The sequence below is a fragment of the Lemur catta genome, chromosome 4, assembly GCF_020740605.2.
Source record: "Lemur catta isolate mLemCat1 chromosome 4, mLemCat1.pri, whole genome shotgun sequence".
In the NCBI taxonomy this organism is placed as follows: Eukaryota; Metazoa; Chordata; class Mammalia; order Primates; family Lemuridae; genus Lemur; species Lemur catta.
Window position 1 is genome coordinate 52,710,454 of NC_059131.1, and position 21,047 is coordinate 52,731,500.

At 38.9% G+C, this 21,047-nt stretch overlaps 1 protein-coding gene across 3 annotated transcripts in view; it reads right to left on the reverse strand.

The window, feature by feature from the left end:
• Positions 1–11,070: 11,070 nt before the first annotated feature.
• The window catches only part of CNRIP1 (cannabinoid receptor interacting protein 1), a 29,468-nt gene continuing 19,491 nt past the window's right edge, over positions 11,071–21,047 (reverse strand). For 2 of the 3 annotated variants that reach the window (XM_045549754.1, XM_045549756.1), the window contains exon 3: positions 19,116–20,101. In XM_045549754.1, the coding sequence (XP_045405710.1) occupies positions 19,937–20,101 (165 nt within the window). In that variant the 3' untranslated portion in view covers positions 19,116–19,936. Of the gene's footprint in view, positions 11,360–19,115; positions 20,102–21,047 lie in introns of those variants that run through there. The other variant, XM_045549755.1, reaches the window with a different exon arrangement.

Below are 21,047 nucleotides of genomic sequence, written 5' to 3' on the forward strand. Positions count from 1 at the left end.
TAAACTGCTTATAAAAGGATCATCAAATATCCCTTAATCACAAATTACTTATATTCCTGGGAATAAGGCAAAATCTCCAAAGACAGCATTCAAAGAAGCCATTTGCAATTTCAAAAGAGACTTATTTCTGCCCTGATGCAGCTAATAGAATAGTTACAGAGGCCTTTCTTTTTTAAAAGAAGAAAGGCCACTAGTAGATTAGACTATAATATTCCAAGAGGTTCTTTGGCAAAGAAATAATTTACAATGCCCAAACTGATGGAGGAATAGGAGATAAATGGGAGAAAAAATGATTTGGATATATTTAGAAATAAAGATTTTCTAAAATAGCAAACACAAAAGGAGAACTAGTTAAAATTTTATGTAATCATTAAAGGTATTTAAAGGTTTTGTTGCCTTTCTTCTCTTGAGACCAAATGATTTTCTAAATTTTAAAATTCAAAGTACTGAATTTCTTCATAATTTATTTAACCTCCACTAAATTACATGTAATTTAGTGCACGTTAACTAATTATCATGTAATAATAATTTTCCTGAATAATTTCATCAGCAATACAAAGTGACAGTAAATGTATGGTCCAACACCTCAGATTATAAATTGTACTTAATGTATACTATCAAAAATAAATCTACAACCTGACAACCAATCTGGAATCTAACTTCTCTTTGGTGGAATTAGATGTATTTTAATTCTAGGTAATTGATTAGATTTAATCACTGATATAGAAAGCTAGTTTGCCAGCAGTCAAAATTATAACTGGAGCACACCAGAGAAAGGTAGCAGTGGAATTAACGCACAGACTCGAATGTTAATTCACCCACATTCTGCCTACTGTCCCCATTCTCCTCCTGAACTACACCCCCATGTGTCTTTTGCATGCAGAGCTCTCTTGGAAGCCAGTGAGTGTTTCATGCGTGGGAAATCAGGGGAATCAAAGCTACCTTATACAAAAGCATATGGTTAGGAGTTCAGGGGATGCTGAAAAACACTGTATATTAGCAGTTTCCCTGTGAGGACCTCGTTTGACTATGAGACCCTCACATTTTGCATTTCTTGTGTTCAGCGTGTTTAAATTGGTGGCCTCCGTTCTATAACACCAGGGCTTGTTTTCACATTTAGCTCCTTTGGATTTTTTTTTTAACCGACTTTGACAAAAAAAAAAAAAAAGAGGGAACAAAATAGGAAACGAAGGCAGGGGGCGGGGAAAGAATAAATCATTATGCAGCTCTCAGCCTCCACAGGGAAACAGCAGTACAAACCCACAGCTCCAGAATTGTCAAGCAATGGGGCTGTTTGTTTATAAGTCACAGAATCAGTTATGTAACTAGATAAGTTAAAGAAATCCAGTGAATATGTGAGGGAGTGGGGAGACCAATACTTTCAAATTAGTCAAGAGACTTCATCTCTGAAATAGGTTCATACAGACCTTCTGTTTGCTTATTTTTAGCTTATGAATTTAGGTTTTGAGTTTTATTGTACCAAAAGTACAGTGTTCCCAGGTAGATAGTGACCAGTGATCTTTCGTTCTTTATTATTAAATATTTGATCCCTTAAAACACTTTCTTACCATGGGAATTGTTAAAGTATTAGCCTTCATTTGTAAGGGAATTGGAATAGCATTTTATCTGCTGACCTAGAATTGCTCTGTCTGATTTAGCAGGAAAAATTTATGATCAATGGACTAGTTCTAATTTCTCTCCACCCTTAACCCTTATAAAGTTTTTTTTTTTAATTGGTGGTTTGTTCTTTTTTTTGTTTAAGTTTGGGATCACATAATGTTTATAAAATAAAGACCTTTAAAAATATTTGCATGTAAATAAACATTTTTTAGATCTGAAACAGTGTAAAAATTTCAACTCTAAAGAAAAAAGTTAGAAAGTCAAGTGATTTAATAGTCATTATACTGGATTATAGTGAATTTCATAAGTAACCAGTTACTCTCAAGTTACTCTCAATGACGCTCTCAGATAAGAAAGTTTTTATTATTTTTCTAATGCCTACATTTATATTTAATACTCTTTAAAAATATGATTTTTTCCTGAAAGCTTGCAGCCAGAATTCGGTGCTATATTAGTAAAAATGGGAATCAACTCTGAAGGAATGCAATTAATCAACTTCTGATAGCAAATTAAACTCAAATTATTGAGGTTGCAAAGTCAGTAAGGTTATGAGACATTGTTTTTCTTTCTCATCTAGCTAACTTGTTCTTCAATTGGGTCAGTTTAGTGTTATATGTTTCTCCCTAGGGAAAAATCCTAAGGGAATTGATAGAGAACAATTATGTTTTTCACTGGGCAGACAAAAGCACTAAATTCAGTCTCTGAGGCATCTTCTCAGGGTGTTTTCTGCTGATGGTGCCAGAGCCACATGACCAGGAGGGAGCTGCACCACAGGGACATGGTCCCCAGAAGGCTGCTCAGCTCTCATACCTGCTACAATAGGCACTGAGGAAAGGGATTAAGTCCAAGTCAATTTTCAAGGCACATGAGGAACACCTATTTTGTTTTTGTTTAATTAGAGTCTGGGCATAGAGCAGGATACTTAGTGGTCTATGTCCTTGTACTCAATTTAAAGGTAAGGCTGAGCTGATTCATCATCTAGAGATGATAGTAGTGCAATGAGCTACAACTAAAAAAACTTATGTTCAGGGAGACTGTTTCAATAAATTATGTGTTCCTAGTTCAACAGCATAGTAGAGCCTCTGTTGTTGGAGCTTTGATATTTACCAGCTTAGAATAGTGATGTGAGTTGGAGAAGGTCTCTCCATCCATTTAAGTGTCAGTGAATGTTAAACAGAGGAATATGAGTGAAAATTAAAGGACAAAGGTGGATATCAACTTGACATGGACTTCTCTGAATTGCTATTCAAATTCCTGGGTCCTTCTGGACTTTAAGACCCTATTGTTTCACTAATAGGCAACAATGATGATTTATACAATTTATGTGGAGATAAATTGTATGAACAAACTTTTATTCACATCCATACAATGTGTGGGTTATAACTGCTGTTGAAAACAACAATAGCATACAGAGATGCCTACAAAAATTTTTAAATCACCTTTATTTTTTCTTGCCTGCTGCCCAAAAGCATACAAAAAGGTATCATTTAAAATGATAATCACAATTATAATATAGCTTACCAATAATACTTTAAATATTGAGCTTAAGCTTTCAAAGCACTCTTAGATTATATAAGCTAATTTATACATCACTAGAGTTCTTTACTACACATAGCCCATTCCTCTGAGATGTGAAATGGCGATGATATATACTTGTTTCATTGCAAGATGAAGATGGGATTTTAGACATTTCAAAGAATAATTCATTTCTGTATGTACAGTAGTCCCCCTTATCTGTGGTTTTGCTTTCCATGGTTTCAGTTACCCAAGGTAGAGTACAAGAAGATATTTTGAGAAAGAGAAGAGAGAGACCATGTTTATATAACTTTTATTATAGTATATTGTTATAATTGTTCTATTTAATTATTGGTTATTTTTGTTAATCTCTTACTCTACCTAATTTATAAATTAAATTTTATCACAGGTATGTATATGTAGGAAAAAACATAGTATATGTAAGGTCTAGTACTATCTGCAGTTGCAGGCATCTATTGTGGGTCTTGGAGTGTATCCCCTATGGATAAGGGGGGACTGCCTGCTTCAATACAAAGTTGAAAAGGCTCTGACAATACAGCATGCATGCTAATTTGTTATAAAAATCACTAAAACTGGCTGGGCACGGTGGCTCACGCCTGTAATCCTAGCACTCTGGGAGGCCGAGGCGGGTGGATTGCTCGAGGTCAGGAGTTCGAGACCAGCCTGAGCAAGAGCGAGACCCCATCTCTACTAAAAATAGAAAGAAATTATCTGGCCAACTAAAATATATATATATAAAAAAAAATTATCTGGGCATGGTGGCACATTCCTGTAGTCCCAGCTACTCGGGAGGCTGAGGCAGTAGGATGGCTTAAGCCCAGGAGTGTGAGGTTGCTGTGAGCTAGGCTGACGCCATGGCACTCACTCTAGCCAGGGCAATAAAGCGACACTCTGTCTCAAAAAAAAAAAAAAAAAAAAAATCACTAAAACTGAGTAAACTAAGTCAATTCTCAAGAAAGACTATGTGTAGTTTTTGTTTCTTCAATAAAAATTTATAGAAGCATCTTTTAAGATTGATCTTAAACTATCCTTCAAAATAACTTTTAACTGATGATTTGGGGGTGTGCATGAGCTCTCTGGGGGTTGAATTTTTAAGTTCAGAGAGAGAGGATAAGGATAAAGCCCTGTACAGGGCAGCTTTAGGTATAATTTCTTGGAGGTGTCTGTTTAAGGTGGTGGAAAGAGAATGGGTGTGGGGGCTTGATTCTCTGTTGTTGCTTAAGCTCACTGAGCCTTGGTTTCCTCATCTATGAAATGGGAATGTTGCTTTGCAGAGCAGGTGCTCAGTACTATTATTGCAGGCAGGGGTGTTCAACTAAATGATATCTTGGGTTTCTTTTAAGGGCTAGAATTAAATAATTGTAAAATAGATGAACTAATTTCCCTTCAATTGTGAGTAGTTTAAAACACTACCAAAGATGGCAGAAGAAGTCATTAAAATGGCTTTTATAAAACTTTCTTCCTTTGGCTTTTATCAACTATAAATTAAAGCTACTCTATTCATAGTCTAAAGCTGAGGAAATAAACTTTTGTAACCTGCTAATATTTTCACCCCAGGAAAATAATTGTTCTTAGAAAAGCCAAAATGCTCCTACTCTTAATCCTACTGTTTGAAGTACAAAGATTTGTTATATTTTTTTGCCTGAGTTGAAAAGCCAAGGACTGTTTTCAAAAGTTTAAGCAATGATCAAGTGCCATATAAATTTGAAGTTTTATATCACCCGAGGATATTGATGGAGCACATAATAAATACTAATTAATTTTACCACCACCCCTGTGGTAAGAGCATTATTACCTTCCCTCCCCTTTGAATAGGCAGAGAGAGGAGGAGGCCATGAGACCAAGCAGCTCACCCTGGGGATGTGTGGGAGAAGCCACTGAGCCAGAAAAGGGAACCCAATAGGTTGGAATCTGAGCCCTGTGTGTTTATAGCTTAAGGAGAGTCTCATTCCTCATGTACAAAAACATTTCTGCTTCCCTTTAGATTGATATATGAGGGGGAGTGGATTATATGTACTATCAAGACCCCCCAAAATGTTAGCTATTTGTTTCTAGGACCTGCAATCACAAATAATTTGTGGGTAATGCTAACACATCCATCTGTTAGATCTACACTTAGTGAGCTTTGAATTGTTCCTATAGGTGTATTAAAATGGAATTTAATAAGGACAAGAAGGCTGAAAGCAACAAGGAAAATAAAACAGATTTCTCCCTCAAGCAGATAAGTAGTTTACTGTTTATTGTGGTTTTACTTTTGTACTTTTTTCCCAACAGTTGTAATGGGTAAGGTCATCCAGGAATTATTTTGTGATCTCCCCGTCCTACCTCCTCAGTATAGAGAGGGCACTCAGTAAGGACTTATTGGCTGAAACACTATATTCTTCCCAGTCACAGATTGACCAGTGACCAGTATAGAATGTTGTATAACGGATACCACAGTGTATAAACAACTTAGGCATTCACTTAATATAACACATCTTCTCATTTAATCAAGTAATTTGCAATTAGAAGAATATCAGAAACAAACCAGAATTAGCCATGTTGACTTCAACTCAGTTAACTTTAACAAATAAACACTTAGTGCTATTTCTTCAAAAAACTAAAAATTTAACAACTGGGGTATGATTTATAATTTAAAAAAAAACAGATTCTACCACTATACCATATGTACATGTAACAAAATTCAACGTCTACCCCTTAAACCTACTAAAATAAAAAGAAAATTTAAAAGAAACCAGAAAGAGAGTGAATGTATCAAGAATCAGCATAACATACATTTGTCCAAATTTTATTTTCTAAAACGTCACTTTTCCTAGCCAAGAATAAATGCTAGAGGCTGTTTGACTACCAGTATTGGATATTAAGAAAAAGAGATTTCACCATTATTGGGTAGTTTTTTCCATAATAATTGCAATACTGGTTTATTTAGCATCCACATAAGCTCTTTTTTCTCATACTTTTGGAGTTGTGATACATAAAAGAACACCTTGAAATTGTTGACTATAATACAGAAAAATAGAATTGAATTTGGTCTTACAAGATAGGTTTCAACTTCAAGGCACTGCAGTGCACTTCTGAAAATGAGCCTTGCAAGTGTTTTTCCACTAGAATATTTATGGATATAGTAATTTAGACAGCCATTCCCTAGAGTAGATTATGACATGCCAATAGCTGAAAGATGAGAATAAAACCTAAAGTTTCCAGTTGCAACCAGAGAAAGACCAAAAAAAAAAAAAAAAAAAACCCAAACCACTTTAGTTTTTTAAAGAACTATTTTTTTTTTTAAGACTGGTACTAAGTTTAAAAGGTCCACACATTTGGAAAACTGTCTGTATGACTATTTCTGATAGACCACATTCTTTCCTGTTTCTAGGTCAAAGTTAAATAATGCCTGAGATCTTAATTTTAGTTTCTCAAACAAGACAAAACCAGCTGACCTGCTTTATATTATTTCCTGAGCCAGGAATTGAGGCCAACAGTATTTTGAAAAGGTAACTACACATTGACTTTTTGTGTTTTGTAGGTTAATACTAGCAAAGAAGGGGGTGACTTGTTTATGTTCCAAAAAAATAATTTTGATAGAAATGAAAGTCTTCATCTCACTATTAATCATATTGTTTTCCACTCCTTTTTCAGCGGAAGAATTTATAAGTGTCAGTAAAGTCCTTCATATGCAGAAATTACTGAGTTTAAATATATGCTAAAGGCTCTTGCTGCTACTGATAGCTGTATCTACAAGAGGATTCAAGCCGTTAAAATACATTTTAAGAGTCTTGGCAGATTAGTGTTCTTACAATCATCACATTTTAGAGACCTTTCTAAATCACTAGTTATGTGAAATAAGGAGCCTAGAAAAAAATTAGGCAAGATAGTTTCACTCGGCTGTTCTTTTCCCTCTGGGACCTATTAAGTACTATACAAACAAGGCTGCCTCTCACTTTGGCTTGTTTGGCGTTGGTACACACCTCTCAGGGAAGTGGAGCCAGGCTTCTAGAACTGGCTGTCTTGTCTTGAACAGTTTGTTATTCATATTTCAGTCCTTTTTTTCACACCTGTTTTTCATTTCATGATATCAGAGTATTTGAAACTGATCAAATCCACGGAAGGTAGACTAGGATACAAGCATTTCAGACTAGAATGTTAATCCTGGGTATATATGTAACCATTTCAGACCAGGACATTGGTACCAGGCATTTCTCACTCACTGGCACCAGTTGTATGACATCTGGGCAGAAAAAAATTGTTTAGAAATGTCTCTTTACTTTCCTGTCAGGGTTACAATGGCTTGCCAGGCCAAGCATTGAACAGAGATGAAAGGAGCCCATTTTTAAAAGCCACATACTTTAGAGGACATATGCAGAAGCAACACGAGTTGGCATTTCATCATTTACAGTTTTGTCCAGGTACCAATGTTTATCCTAACCTGGAGGGGGATGGTGCCAAGGAGCTTGTGTTTACTTTGGCCTCATAAATTCATGCTTGGGCAAATCTTAGGGATACAGAGTCTTCTGCACGTTCCTGTGTAACACCTATTACTGTTAGTGGGCGATAACCACATATGTTGAAAAGAAAACATGCCCTTTAGAATTGAACTTAGACCTTGGGGATGAAAAGATCTCCCTCGCTAATAGCTGATGGGAATTGCACAGTCTCGAATTTTCTCCCTGCTGACCTGACATCATTGAATTTGGAGAAGCAAAGCCAGGTTCATCTAGGGGTAGCAGAGGAAAAAAAATTGTTTTGAAAAAAAATGTGATTATAAATCAGGCTTTTAAATTAAGTCACAGTAGTCCCTGCCTAATTATATCATGAAAACAAGTTCCAGCTCACAGTTCCTAGGAAAGAGAAGGTTGATAGGTTTATTCTTGTTTACTACTTTCAACCAAACACTCTTGATTAATTTTTCTTAAAACAATAAAATTTGACTCACCTAATAAAATTAGAGACTTATGTAATAAAATAATATTTCAACTTGGGATCAATTTACTTTTAATTTTCAGGGATTCATGGTAAGGGGAAATAGATGTTCAAAATAATCTGACCCACAGAAAAACATAAACTTGGACTTGTATCCCATCACTCACCTTCTCAACCCCAAATGGTAACAAGGGGCCAGCCAATCACTGAAGTAGCAGGTGGAACATCATGGGAGGTGCTGAAGGGAGACAAAGGGTAATCAAAAAGCATAATTCTTTCATTTAAAGAAATGTATAACTGAGTCTGAATGTCAGTACAAAGCATATGGAGAAATTTACATTTACTTTCTTGCCTTGACCTTGTCTTTCCCCTTTGAAAAAGATAGTGAACTAAGTGGTAAGGAGGAGAAAAAGCCAAGGTGCTCAGTAGTCTATTAAAGAGGATGTGAAAAAAACTGAGCAGAGTCCTTAACTATCTTGAGACTAAGATAGGAATTAAGAAGACAAGCATTGAAAATAGATAAACCTGAGCCTGTCTCTTGAACCTTTCCAAGACTTTGTTTTCACATCTGTAAAATGGGAGCAATAATGCTACTTTCACAGGGTGATTGAGGAAATCAAACAAGATAAAATATATAGAGAACTTAACACAGGCCTTGGCAAATAGCAAGAGTTCAAATAGACAGTAGTCTTCATTATTATTAATGGTGAATAGGCTAATATCCATTTAATATCTAATATCCTTTGTATGGGATGTTTCTGACTCTCTTTTCAGTATTTATTGGTGTCTCAACTGACCATCAGGGAGTCTCAATTAAAACACTATAACCTTGGTCAATTTCTTCCTGGGTTCCATCCAAAGACTGACTCAGCAAACTGCCCCTGCCGGAGGCGTGGGGGCTGCGGGGAAGAGGGTGAAGTATCAAGCCGTGTTCAGAAAGGATTACAGCCAGGGGCATGTCTTAGCCAAGTCAGAGACTGCGGACACCTCTTGGCTTTGCACCCTTTGGGACTGAGTTCTTTGTGTGTGCCAGACTAGCCTTGTGGGTATACCAAAGACAGCATGGGAATGTTTTCACCGTGTTCCTCCTAAGGCTATGCTAACTCTATCATTGGGAATCTCAGGCACTTTGCTTTGGAATGAAGTGTTGCTCTAGTACAAAGGACAACACAGTAGCTAGTTCAGACCATTCCATGGTATGAAAGGTGATAAGCCCTGCCTGAAACAGGAAAACCCTCAGAAGTGAAGTCACATATGCTTCCTTGTCGTGGATTGCAACAAACATGCGCATGTGTAGAAAGAAGATAAGTGGTAACACTTCAGTCTCCTGCCATGTCAGTTGAGGTGATGAAAGACACGACCGTCTAAGAGAATTAAGCGTAAGTGGTTGGAAAGAAAAGCCTAGTCTTGGAAATGAGGGATGCTCAGGTGAAGAGTGCCATCGTAGTGTTCCATTATTTTTACACATCTGATTAAGATTTGGCTTAAGAATATCATTGTAAAGTGCAAATCTTGAGATAAATCTGGATATATGTGAACCAAACTGTGTGCAACTTAAATTGATGCAGAAAGAAACTTTTCTACTTGTCTTTTGATACAAATTAAATAGAAAATCCTGCGTCTTATATCTAAGGGTGAAGAAAAGAGAAGTCTCGGGGGCTTGATCCCTAACCTCTGAAGACACATGCCAATAATAATTGACGAAGGCATTTGTTTCACTCTATAAAGTTAAGAAATTAGGCCCACATGCAGGTGTCTAAAATTAGATGCAAATGCAGGTGTCATGGATGAACACAGGAAGCTTAAAGCCATCCAATCTGTCCTGCCACTAGTACCACCTAGTGGTAGCCAAGAAGATGTGTAATTTTAAAATTGCTTTAAAAATTATAAAAGCAATACCTCAATAAAACTCATTGTTAAAAACAGTTGAAAAATGCATAGGAATTCAGAGTAAATTACTCTGGTCCTTCAATTCCAATCTCTCTCAACTCCACTCTTCTTCCTTTTTAATAGTAACCCTGCCTTTGTCATGTGTTTCCTCAAATTTCAACCTCTCTCCCTCATTCTCTCTCTCTCTCTGCTGCACTTAGCTTTTTAAAAACATAAATGGACTCATTTAATCATACACCTTATGGGGGTTATGTTAATGAATATCTTTACATCTATTTCCTAGCACAGTAGAAATGATTTCTAATGGGCCCAGCCAGGATTTGCTTACGAGCTCAAACATCAGGTCTGCTTTCAAATTCTGAGCTGAGGAGTTATGTGACTATTGAGTTCCTGACTCAGACTGGCCTTTCCCATATGTGGCCAGACTGCTTTCTCCTCCTTCCCTCTTGCACTCTCACAGTCTGCTACTCACCTCAGAGACCCCTGCCCCCACTGCCCTGGTCCTCACTTAACGTCCTCACCCCTCACCAGAGCAAAAGCCTCTGTCCTCATCTCCCTGCCTCCAAACTGCCACTGGATAGATTGCTCTGTAACACAAATATCGTTCTGTCATTTTGTATCTAAAAAATTCCTCTAGTTCCTACTTTCTGTGGAACTAAGCCTAAACAGCCTAGCATGTGTACAAGTCTCCTTGTAGCGTGGCCCCAACCCATGCCCTTTCTCCCTCTGCTCTAGCCACGCAGAATCTCTTCTTCCTTCGCAGACCAATGCCCTGCAGGACCTTCTCCACGCCTGCAATGTGCTTTCTCTGTGGTCCTCTTCATTAGGTTCTACTCAGTCCCTAAGATGCAGCTCAAATATCGTCTATGAAGCTGCCTCCAACTCCCACAGGCTCCTCCTCTCTGCTTTCATGTATTTTATCTCCCCTTCCAGTATAGCACTTATCTCAGTTTATTATAGCTATTTGGCCATGAGCAACTTGATTACTTTTCATCTCACTTCCATCACCATCCCCTGCCCCTAGGGTACCTGGCACATAAATGCTTTTCGAATGAATAAATGGACATTAAAAAGAAGGACTCTGGTGAGTAAACTCTAGGGCAATGCTTTCCAAACTTTAATGTGATGAGAATCACCAAAAGTGCTTATTAAAATGCAGATGCTTTGGATTTACCTTCAGAGAGTCCACTTGATTTAGCAGGTCTAACAAGGTGGAGCTCAGGAGTCCACACTTTAACAAGCACTCTCGTAATGGCCTATGAGAGGCCCTTCCCTAGAATGCAAAGCAAATCATTTGGAAAAAAAGGCACAGAACATTCATTCCTCGAGATAGCCTACATTGAAAAATGCGCTTATGCCCGTAAGAGATCCCTGGAGGTGGTTGTTCTCGGCGCTCCTGAGAATAAATAGACACCAGCCTAAGTTTGAAAAAACCACAGTGAAGCGAATTCCGTGAAGACTATAAAGAAGCATCAAGTTCTGGTTCAGAGGGCTGGACTGTTTCTTTTTAAGGACAATTGTCGTCAACTCCCATATGTTTGTTTTGTTGGAATAGTCACTATTTAGCCAGGCCCAAGCTGTTTTTATTAAGACGTTGCATTTGTGTCAAGCTTCTCTTTGGATGTTCTCCAAGCATTTTAGCAGCTTTAAGCCTGTCTTCCCTCTCTCCCTGAGGGAGGAACAAGCACAAGTTCACGCCAACTCGTTAGGGAGGCATTGCTCAAGAGCAGCTCCCGGGGCAGCAGATGCAGGCAGGAGCGAGGGTGGGATCCTCCCCAGCCCCCTCCCCTCTGCGCTGTCTCATTTTCCCCGCCCACCCTGCCAAATGCTCATTATTGTCTTCAGCAGGTGGCTCCCACCCCTGCCTTCAAGTCGGCTCAGACAGTTTCCCTCCCAAGATAGATAAGTTCCAAAAAGATTCACGGGTTCTAGACAATGCAGAACTGCCAAGGATCACATTGGCCCAAGCTAAGCCTCCGTACAATTAATCTAAGGGATTTTGCAGCAACAATGGTAAACATGGATTAGGCTCTGGTTCAGAAGGTACAACCTTTAAGCAGCAGATGTCCACTAGGTGCAGAGCATTAGGTCTCCCACAGGTCCAGGGGCTCCAACCTTAGCTACCTGGACCTGCCTGGAGTCACCCTAACTCCTCTTTCCTGTGATGTACCTTCTGGTGAACGCCTTGTCAGCTCTTAATCTTGCATATTCCTACAGACTCTGATTTCTCATATTTGTTGCCTCAGAGCCAATGAAGTTAACTCATTTTCTGATTGAGGTACTTCTCTGACTCTACATTTGCTAGGTTCTGCCTTCTCAATCCCGGTCTTCTGAGCATCCTCAATTTTCCGCTCCATGACTTGAGACTTGAAGAAGACACCACTGCAGGGCCAAAGCAAGACACACATATATTTGAAGCAGACCATCTGGGGGAAAGAGAAGGAAACCACACTGCCAGCCACCCCTTGGGAAGTCTAGTCAGTGGTCTAGTCCTGTGAGAATATTTCCCAGTGCTTTGCAGAGATGGTCTGACTGTGACAGCTTGATATCTTGCCTCATGGGCTACTTTGCATTAGTGTCTCCATGTTGGTTTGTTTGTTTTTAAATAAACATACAATACAATTACCTCTGTGTGTCTGTGTGCACGTGTATGTGTGTGCAGCTCTGAGTTTTAATACATCTATAGATTCATGCAACCACCACCATTGTCAGGACACAGAACAGTTCCATCACCCCAGAAAACTCCCTTGTGATGTCCCTTTGACTGTACTCAAGCTTTATTTTAAGGTCTTAATCTCATTAAAATCTCCAGGGAAAGCTTAGAATCTGTAGAAAAGAAAGATAATCTGTATTTAGTTATTTGAAGGAATTTGTCATTTAGGGTTGGATTACTTCTTTAGGGTAAGGACAAATTCCTGTGACTCCAGCCCTATATGGGTGCTTAGGTGGTCCTCCCAGACAAATTTGGTTAGCTATTCACTCCTAGTCAGGCAAGCAAGAGCTATCTAGCTCAGGAAAAAATCTCTATCCTGAGTGAGAATCTGATGATTAAAGGTTATATCCATCATACCCATTCTTTTGGATCTAACTAATATGAATCCAAAGTCATTATGCTGTAGCCATGAAACTTCTGAAAATAAACTCTTGTTGTGGGCATATGAATTAAATTTCAAGGTGTAACCATCTAGATTTGGAAAAACTAAGGACCCTAAACACACACACACACACACACACACACACACACACACACACACACATACACTCACACTCACACAGATGTAGATCAACTTCATACCAAAACACAAGCCTAAAGAATAGGTCAAGATTCCACCTGGGTTTTGAGTTAGAAAAAAACTTCAAAATATTAGTATTTTAAAATATGTGGTTTTTGTCAGAGAAAGTGACTGATAAAGGCAAAGGAAAAACCAGCTGTTTCTCAGCTTTGGGAAATTCACAATGCTCCTGTGTTTAGTGGGTTTCTTGAACTTTTCTGTACTTCAAAAAATATTCTCGTCAAATAATTTTGACATTTCAAATTCTGCTCAAGCAAGGAGGGAGGTTACCACTAACACCACTGTTACCTCTTGCGCCATGGTCTCTTTGGGGATAGTCATTTTAGTGGGAGGAAACGTCAGCTTCTGGGGCTGTAGGAGACCAAGGGTTTGTAGACATAGAGGAGGGTAAGCGTGTTGGAGTCATGCTGATGTGGGCTTTCATTCAGCCTCTTCTACTCACATTAGCTATGTGACCTTGGGCAGGTAGCCTAACCTCTCCGAGTCTAATATCCTCATTTTAACATATATACTTTGTAGGGTAGTTTTGAGGATTTAATGAGGTAGTGTATCCAACAGGTACTCAATAAATGCTAATTTTCCCTTTTTTCCCCATTTAATCATCTTTCTACCTCCAAGTAGAGCCTCACTCAAAGCAGTTCAGAGTTTATCTTAGTTTTTAAGATCATGAGAGAATAAAAGATGGTTTAATCCTTCTCTTAATCCATGCCATGACTTTTAACTTTCCCTGGCTAGAAATGGTTTCTTAGAACTAATGTCAAATAGTTACTTTTTTCCTTTTGGAGTTGTTCCACTGTACAGTCCACTGTACAGCAGGAGAGGAGAGTAGCTGGTCTGAATTGCCCAGATGTTGGGGATAAGGAAAGGAAGGCAAGGTTATGCTGCAGTAATGAACAAGCCCGAAATTTTAGCAATGGTTTGGAATAGTTTCTTGTTCATCCAAAAAAAAAAAAAATGGATTGATGCAGCATAGAGGGACAGGCAAGTTACAGAGCAAATATAGCAACATGTTAATTGTGAAATCCAGGTAATGGGTATGTGGTGTGGGTCTTTCAACTTTTCTGTATATTTCAACATTTTTCACAATGAAATACTGAGTGAAAAGTTTATTTCTCAGATCCAGCAATGGTTAGGTAGTGTTCCCCTCCACGTCTTCTCGTTCCAGGACCCAGGATGGTGGATCATCTTGCAAGTGGCTGGTGGCCATGGCAAAGGGAAAGAGCTCTGCTGGGTATTGCACAGAGTGGGGGATGTTTCAGCCTGGAAGTGACATACGTCACTTCTGTTCACATCCCATTGGCCAGAGGCACTCGCACGTGGCCACCCCGCCCCCCAGGCCATGAAGGTCAAATCGTATCATGTGCCCCACTGGGGGAGGACTGGCAACATTGGGTGAGCAGCACAAGTGATTGGCCTGACGAAAATAAACAACTTCATAAACTCCTTCAAAGAACGACATACCTTAGTACCATCACCATTAATAATACTAACAAGACAACTTCATGGCAAACAAGGTCAGTAAGAGAATCCAGAAACTTTTTCTTCTCATCTACTTTCCTGCGTTTAGTCTCCTTGCAAGGGAGCAGGAGAGAACTTACCCTCTAAAGGCTAACATATTCCAAACTTCTCGCTGGCTGGTTTTTCAGCCAGCCAGCCAGCCAGCCAGCTAGCCAGCTCTTTCTAGAATCTCATCACCTTTTTATTGAGTCAGCTCATTTTCACTGAGTCAGTAACAAGATGTGGAAGCCGTCCAGAGAACTTAAGAAAAGCAGAAGTTAGATAGAGGATGGCGAAGCTTTTCAGAAATCGGGTAATGAAATAAAACATTTGAATAAACAGTATTTCAAAATTATTCTTGACTCAACATTTCAGAAGAGTCAGGAAAGACATCATAGCTGAGGTGACATTTAAGCTGGCACTTGAAGGCGTTTGCTAGGTAGAAAATGGAGTAGGGCATTCCAAGCAGAGGGAACAGGCTGTGCAGTGGCAAGGAAACGTCTCAGGCTTGGTATATCTGCAGGAGAATAAGAAATTCACTGTGGCCAGAGACTAGAATGCCTGTTAAAGTACCAGCATAGGACCACAAATATTGTATTTTTCATTTATTAGCAAGTGGGGAATGGGATACCCTACTTGTTAAGGAAAAATTTTAATTAGTCTTATCTAGTGCTTTAACAGTAGTTAATATGACTTCAAGAGGAAAGATTGCAAGTAATTTGCTGTATACAGTACTATAGGCAAATGAGTCTCTAGAAATGGAACATTTCTGTTTATTGGCAACAATTTTTAAGTCATATATATATTTTTAATATGTTCACAGTAATTTTCTTTGGGAAAAGCAAGTGATCCACGATCCACAAGGCTGCAAATAGATTAAGGCAAAACCACCAGCTTATATAAACAAACACCGCAGAAGTGTGGGCACGTAATGATGTGATTTTTAAATGAAATGCATTTGTCAAGAGGAAGATGATGGGGAGAAGAAAAACAAGGAGCATTACACATGATGTATCATTTAATCCTAACACACTTCATGAAATGGATATTATCATCACCATTTCATAAGTGAGAAAACTGAAGATGAAATAGTTGCTTCTAAAATGAGCTCTTTAGACTTGAGCCTTATTTTTCAACCTCTGAAATGGAGCCCTTCCAGAAATTTTGACATCATTCTTGATCTTTACCAAATCTTAAGTTTTCTGATTCTGTCCTGATGTTTGCATATTATTCAAAATGAGGGCTTTATAAAAGAGACTTTATGAAGCCTATTTGCAGAGAAAGTCTTTTCCTAGCATATTTTAAAATATACTACTTTAAACTATTTTTAAATAATTAAAAATGTTATGTCTACATGCATCCTTTTTTGATATACAAATAGAGCATAATCTTTGGATAGTATTTCAAATCCATGCATAGAATATTTTAGGAAAATGAGTTTTATTCCTTTAAACATCTTCAGATTTTTCTCTTGGCATTTTAAATAATTTTATTTGAAAATGTATTCCTCCCTTTCTTTTTAAACAAAATGTACCAAATAATGATGTTACATGCCAGGCACTGTTCTAAAGGTTTAATATATGTTATTTTATTTAATCCTCACAACTATTCTATGAGGTAAATACTATCATTCTCTCCATTTTCCAAATGAAAAAAATCAAGGCACAAAGATATTAAGTGACTTGCCTATGATCACACAGCTAATAAGCAGCTGAGCCAGGATTTGAATTGAGGTCTTTTGACTCCAGAATCTGAACTCTTAAACACTGAACCATTATACATTATTGAATAAAATGGACCGTCTTCCTAAGTGAATCAAGGCCATTATATGTAAATCAATTTTTATTTGATATCTACAGAAGCTACGGTGGTTTAGTACAGGATTGTATACCTGCAGTATAGGGATGTCCCCATCTATTATACTTTTGACTTTGTCTGCTTTTTATGTTTTTCTTTGTCTTCCCTCTCTGAAAAAAATTATTTTCAGTATATTTACCTTTACAAATTGTCTTCTTTCCTCTAATTGTTCTGCTTCTAATTTCCTAAGAGCCAGAAACCAGATTACCCCACATGTTAGAACTGTGTCTAAAATAGGAGTTATGAGGCCTTGAGAGAAGACCCAAGCCTTTAGTGAATGGACTTTGTGGCATCTGTGACAGGGATCTTTATTTTTTGGCCTGTTTTCTGTTCTCAACTGTGATCCAGATAGTTTGGATGACTGGATAAGTGACTTCTCAATAAGCGAGGTGTCACAAAATATAAACTCAAGGCATTTCTATTCTTCCACCTGTTCAAAAGTGTTTTAGACACCATCATAATTGGAAGGATGGCCTAGTTCCTCAAGCTTCTGGGTAGCCATCTGATGCTTGGAAGTAGAGAGATGTGGCTACAACCAGTATAAAAATAGCCCTTCCAGATGGCTGAGGGGCAAAGTTACAACTCAGCAGCTTGATATAGCTGAGCACTCAAATTTTGGAGTAGGAGGAGAGCTATGTGAGAAGTAGCCAGAGAGGCTGGGCTTGAGTCCAGTCATAAGTAGAACAGTATATGCCAGGAGAGATCACTTAACATGGCAGATTAGCTGTTAGGATTTTCTGTTACTTCATCTCCATCTCCTTCCCACCTCCCTTGATTCAACCTCACCTCTGGCCCCAAGGAACATGCACACATGCACGCCCCTCTCCCCCACACAAACGTACACACTTTTTTTTTTAATGAGTATAAAAAAAGAGGTAAAAACCATAAATCCTAAAAGGTTTTAGAATTGCAGTAGTCTAACTCCTTGTTTTAGAGACACACAAATGGAGACAGAGAAAGGTGAAGGGATCACTTAGGCTCAGCCAGTGTTAGTGGATCCTACACACCAGCTTCCCAGCCAGGGCTCATCTTCCCGCTCCTCTGTGGGAGGGTGTGTGCAGTGACACTAGGCCACATTTCCTCCAGGCCTGCCTTGACTCATTTTAAGCTCTAAATGAAGCCTCTTGTTAAAAAAAAAGTGTAGACTATTGCAAAAGCTGTGATATTGCTACCCCCACCAAACAAATACGAAGGCTCTGACAGATGAGTCACTGACTTGAAACCTCTTGTTTCACAAATGAAAATATTTACTAACCAAATGTTTAAGGAGATTAAAATGTGTAGTTCTCACTTTTTTTTTTTTAACCCTTCTAATTTCTCTGCATTTCTATTGGATATTGTGGAAGAAAATTTAAGCCTCTGTAGTAAATCCAATGTTTTAAATATCCCAATGTCTGTTCAAATAATTGAGTGTTCTTTTTTTAAAATATAGTAATTAGGAATGGGTTAGTGCTTATGTTTAGCAGCTGTAATAGACATTTTTGAAAAAACAAGCTAATTGAGAAACATTCTGCTCTCTTGTAACATCATTTATGATTAGCCCAAAGGCAAGGCATTGCTGTTCTCTGGTGGCAGTACAGCCTCATTGCAGGTTATTCAGAGACAATAAACCTACTCTATAAAATTCTCCCATTAATCCTGCATATTCTTACATGAACCGTTTACAGGTAGCAAAAAAATAAAAAATAAAAAATAAATTCCCAACTAACGTTTTCCAACACAATAGGATTTGTGCTGCCCAAGTGAATGTTAGGATATTGGTGGAAAACAGTATGTTACTTTTTAAGAGGAAGTTTCTTTCCTTCTTATGGAATTTATCCTCACACTGTATGGAGTGCAGACTTTGTGCCAGGTACCTTGTGGTGCCCTGGGAGCAGGCAAGGTGGTTTCAACCCTGATGTACACACACTATTATAGCATGCTCTCCTACTACTGAGCTACATAGCTGACTGATGGGGAAGAAGGAATAGAGCAAGGATAGGGACAAGCATTTTTTTGACTGCCCACCAAGTACCTGGGCCTGTGCTAGCCCTGTTGGACTTGGCTGGAGCAATCCTGTTAAACGGTGGGACTTGATCCATGAATAAGCATGCTAATTCTACTCTAGGTACATCCCCCTCACCCTGGAACGTAGAGACCTGAGTGGAGCTGGCCTGAAGCAGAGGTCCACCTAGACAGCTGCTGCCCAAATTAAGAATGCAAGTCAGGGCTGGGCGCGGTGGCTCACACCTGTAATTCTAGCACTCTGGGAGACCAAGGCAGGAGGATTTCTTGAGGCCAGCAGTTTGAGACCAGCCTGAGCAAGAGCGAGACCCTGTCTCTACCAAAAATAGGAAAATTAGCTGGGCGTGGTGGCACATGCCTGTGGTCCCAGCTACTTGGGAGGGTAAGGCAGGAGGATTGCTTGAGCCCAGGAGTTTGAGTTTTCAGTGAGCTATGATGATGCCACTGCACTCTAGCCAGGGCGACAGAGCGAGATTGTCTCCAAAAAAAGGGGGGGAGCACGATTTTCAATGCCTTTATTAAGAAATATCAAAAGTTGCTTACAGGTCCATACACAGTTTTACAAAGTTCAAGTGAAGAAGAATGTAGGGATGCCATCAATGTGCATCTTTGAACACTATGGGAGCTTGCCACAGGGGTAACCCTACAACTCCTATCACTTTAACAGTGGTCCACAGAATTGCTTTGTCCCCATTTCCACTAGACCATTGCACAACACCTTATGTTTCTTGAAAGAGTATTAATATGTTATACTTTTTAAGTATTTGTCCTTTTGGTCTGTCATTATCCTTCCCTGAAAAAACTGAGCTGTTTATAGGAAGCACAACATTTGAGTCCCATTCACTGCTGTTGGCATTACATTTTCACAAAGCCTGCTTTAAAAGCTGGCAAACATCGCAAGTTACATGTTACCATATTACACATGGGAGGACTCATACACATTGTTATTTTTAAATTGAACACTAAACACAAAAGGAAGAATCACTTAACTTGGAAACAAAACACACAGTCCGTGGAACCCTCAAGAACAGGACAAGCCTAGCAGTTCCACTGAGCTCCAGTCACAAGTGGTCAATAGCACGACCAAGAATGGTTGGATGCAGGAACACCAGCACAGAATACAGAAAGGGGTATTTTCGGGGGTGGTACACCACGATCTTTTGTGTCAGGGACATGGGATCAGAGGGGAATTACACTTTCAAAATAATCAGGGCTAGTAGGTCATCAGTACCACATGGGAAACAGCAATGGTGTGGCGTGCCTTGGTTACGGCTTGTGCCAGTTTATCTGAGATTGTCCAGCAACGTGAGAAAGAGCCATCTTCAGAGGAAGGACTCCTTGTTGACCCACATCAGACTGCGTGTCTCGTTGGGCTTGCATTCGTACTCAATGACAGAGAAGGGGCTTCCCCACTGGCAGTGATCTCGCTTGTGGTAATTGTAGAACTTGACTTGCCACACCGTCTCGAAGGTCCCAATGTCAGTGAACTGAGGGAAGAGAAACATGCCCAGTGAAAACCTCATTCTGCCATGAGCAGTAGACGAGAACTAATGTTAGCAACAGAGCCCTGGACAATTCAGTATAACCAGCCAAGACTCTCTTGGTCTGCAAAGCATAGAAGTCTTTCTTTAGTGCTCTACCATCCTTTATTAAGAGAGATATTTTCCTGGAAAGCTACCTGTAAACCATTCTTCTCCATAAAATCTTATTCTCATTGGATGAGTGGTATTTGGATATTAGCTATCATACTGCTTTTAATAAAAACAACTCCCAAGTTTATCTTAGTTTTCAAATTTAATTTTCTAAAAACCACTCTTAGAATCTCAGAATTTTATAGCTTGCTCTAAAATGGTCCCTGCCACAGAAGGGGGACTGGGGAAGAGAAGGAATAATGTTTACTGGCTGTCTTCTCACTTTTACTTTGAAAGATACCGGAACAAAATAACATATGTACAACATATCTGTATGCGATATAATTTCCCTTCTGCTGTTAGCTTCAATTCCAAGGCAAAATATTTCATTCAAAGTGATAACCAAAAACATTTTATTGGAAGTATTTGATTGTTAAAGGGCCTACCTTAACTGTCAAATATTGAGTGTTTTTAAGTCATGAGTCCATGCTCATGTCTCAGGCTTAGATTATACAATATCCAAAATCATATTTGAGTATCCACTATGGGCCTTGCATATATAAAAATTTGTATAAGACATGATTCTTGCTCTGAAGAAGTTTGCAGTCTATTTCCAGAAGGTAGGGCCTGCAAGTCACTGCACAGAACTCTCCTGAGCTATAAGGACGATTCTCTCCTGTAGACAAGGAGAGGGCACAGAATACCCTAGAGGCCACTGGGCAGATGCTCAAGTGGCTTGTGGGGTAGCCTGACCCTGTTACTGCCTTCTGGAGCTATTTAGGGGATCTGGCATTAAACAGCA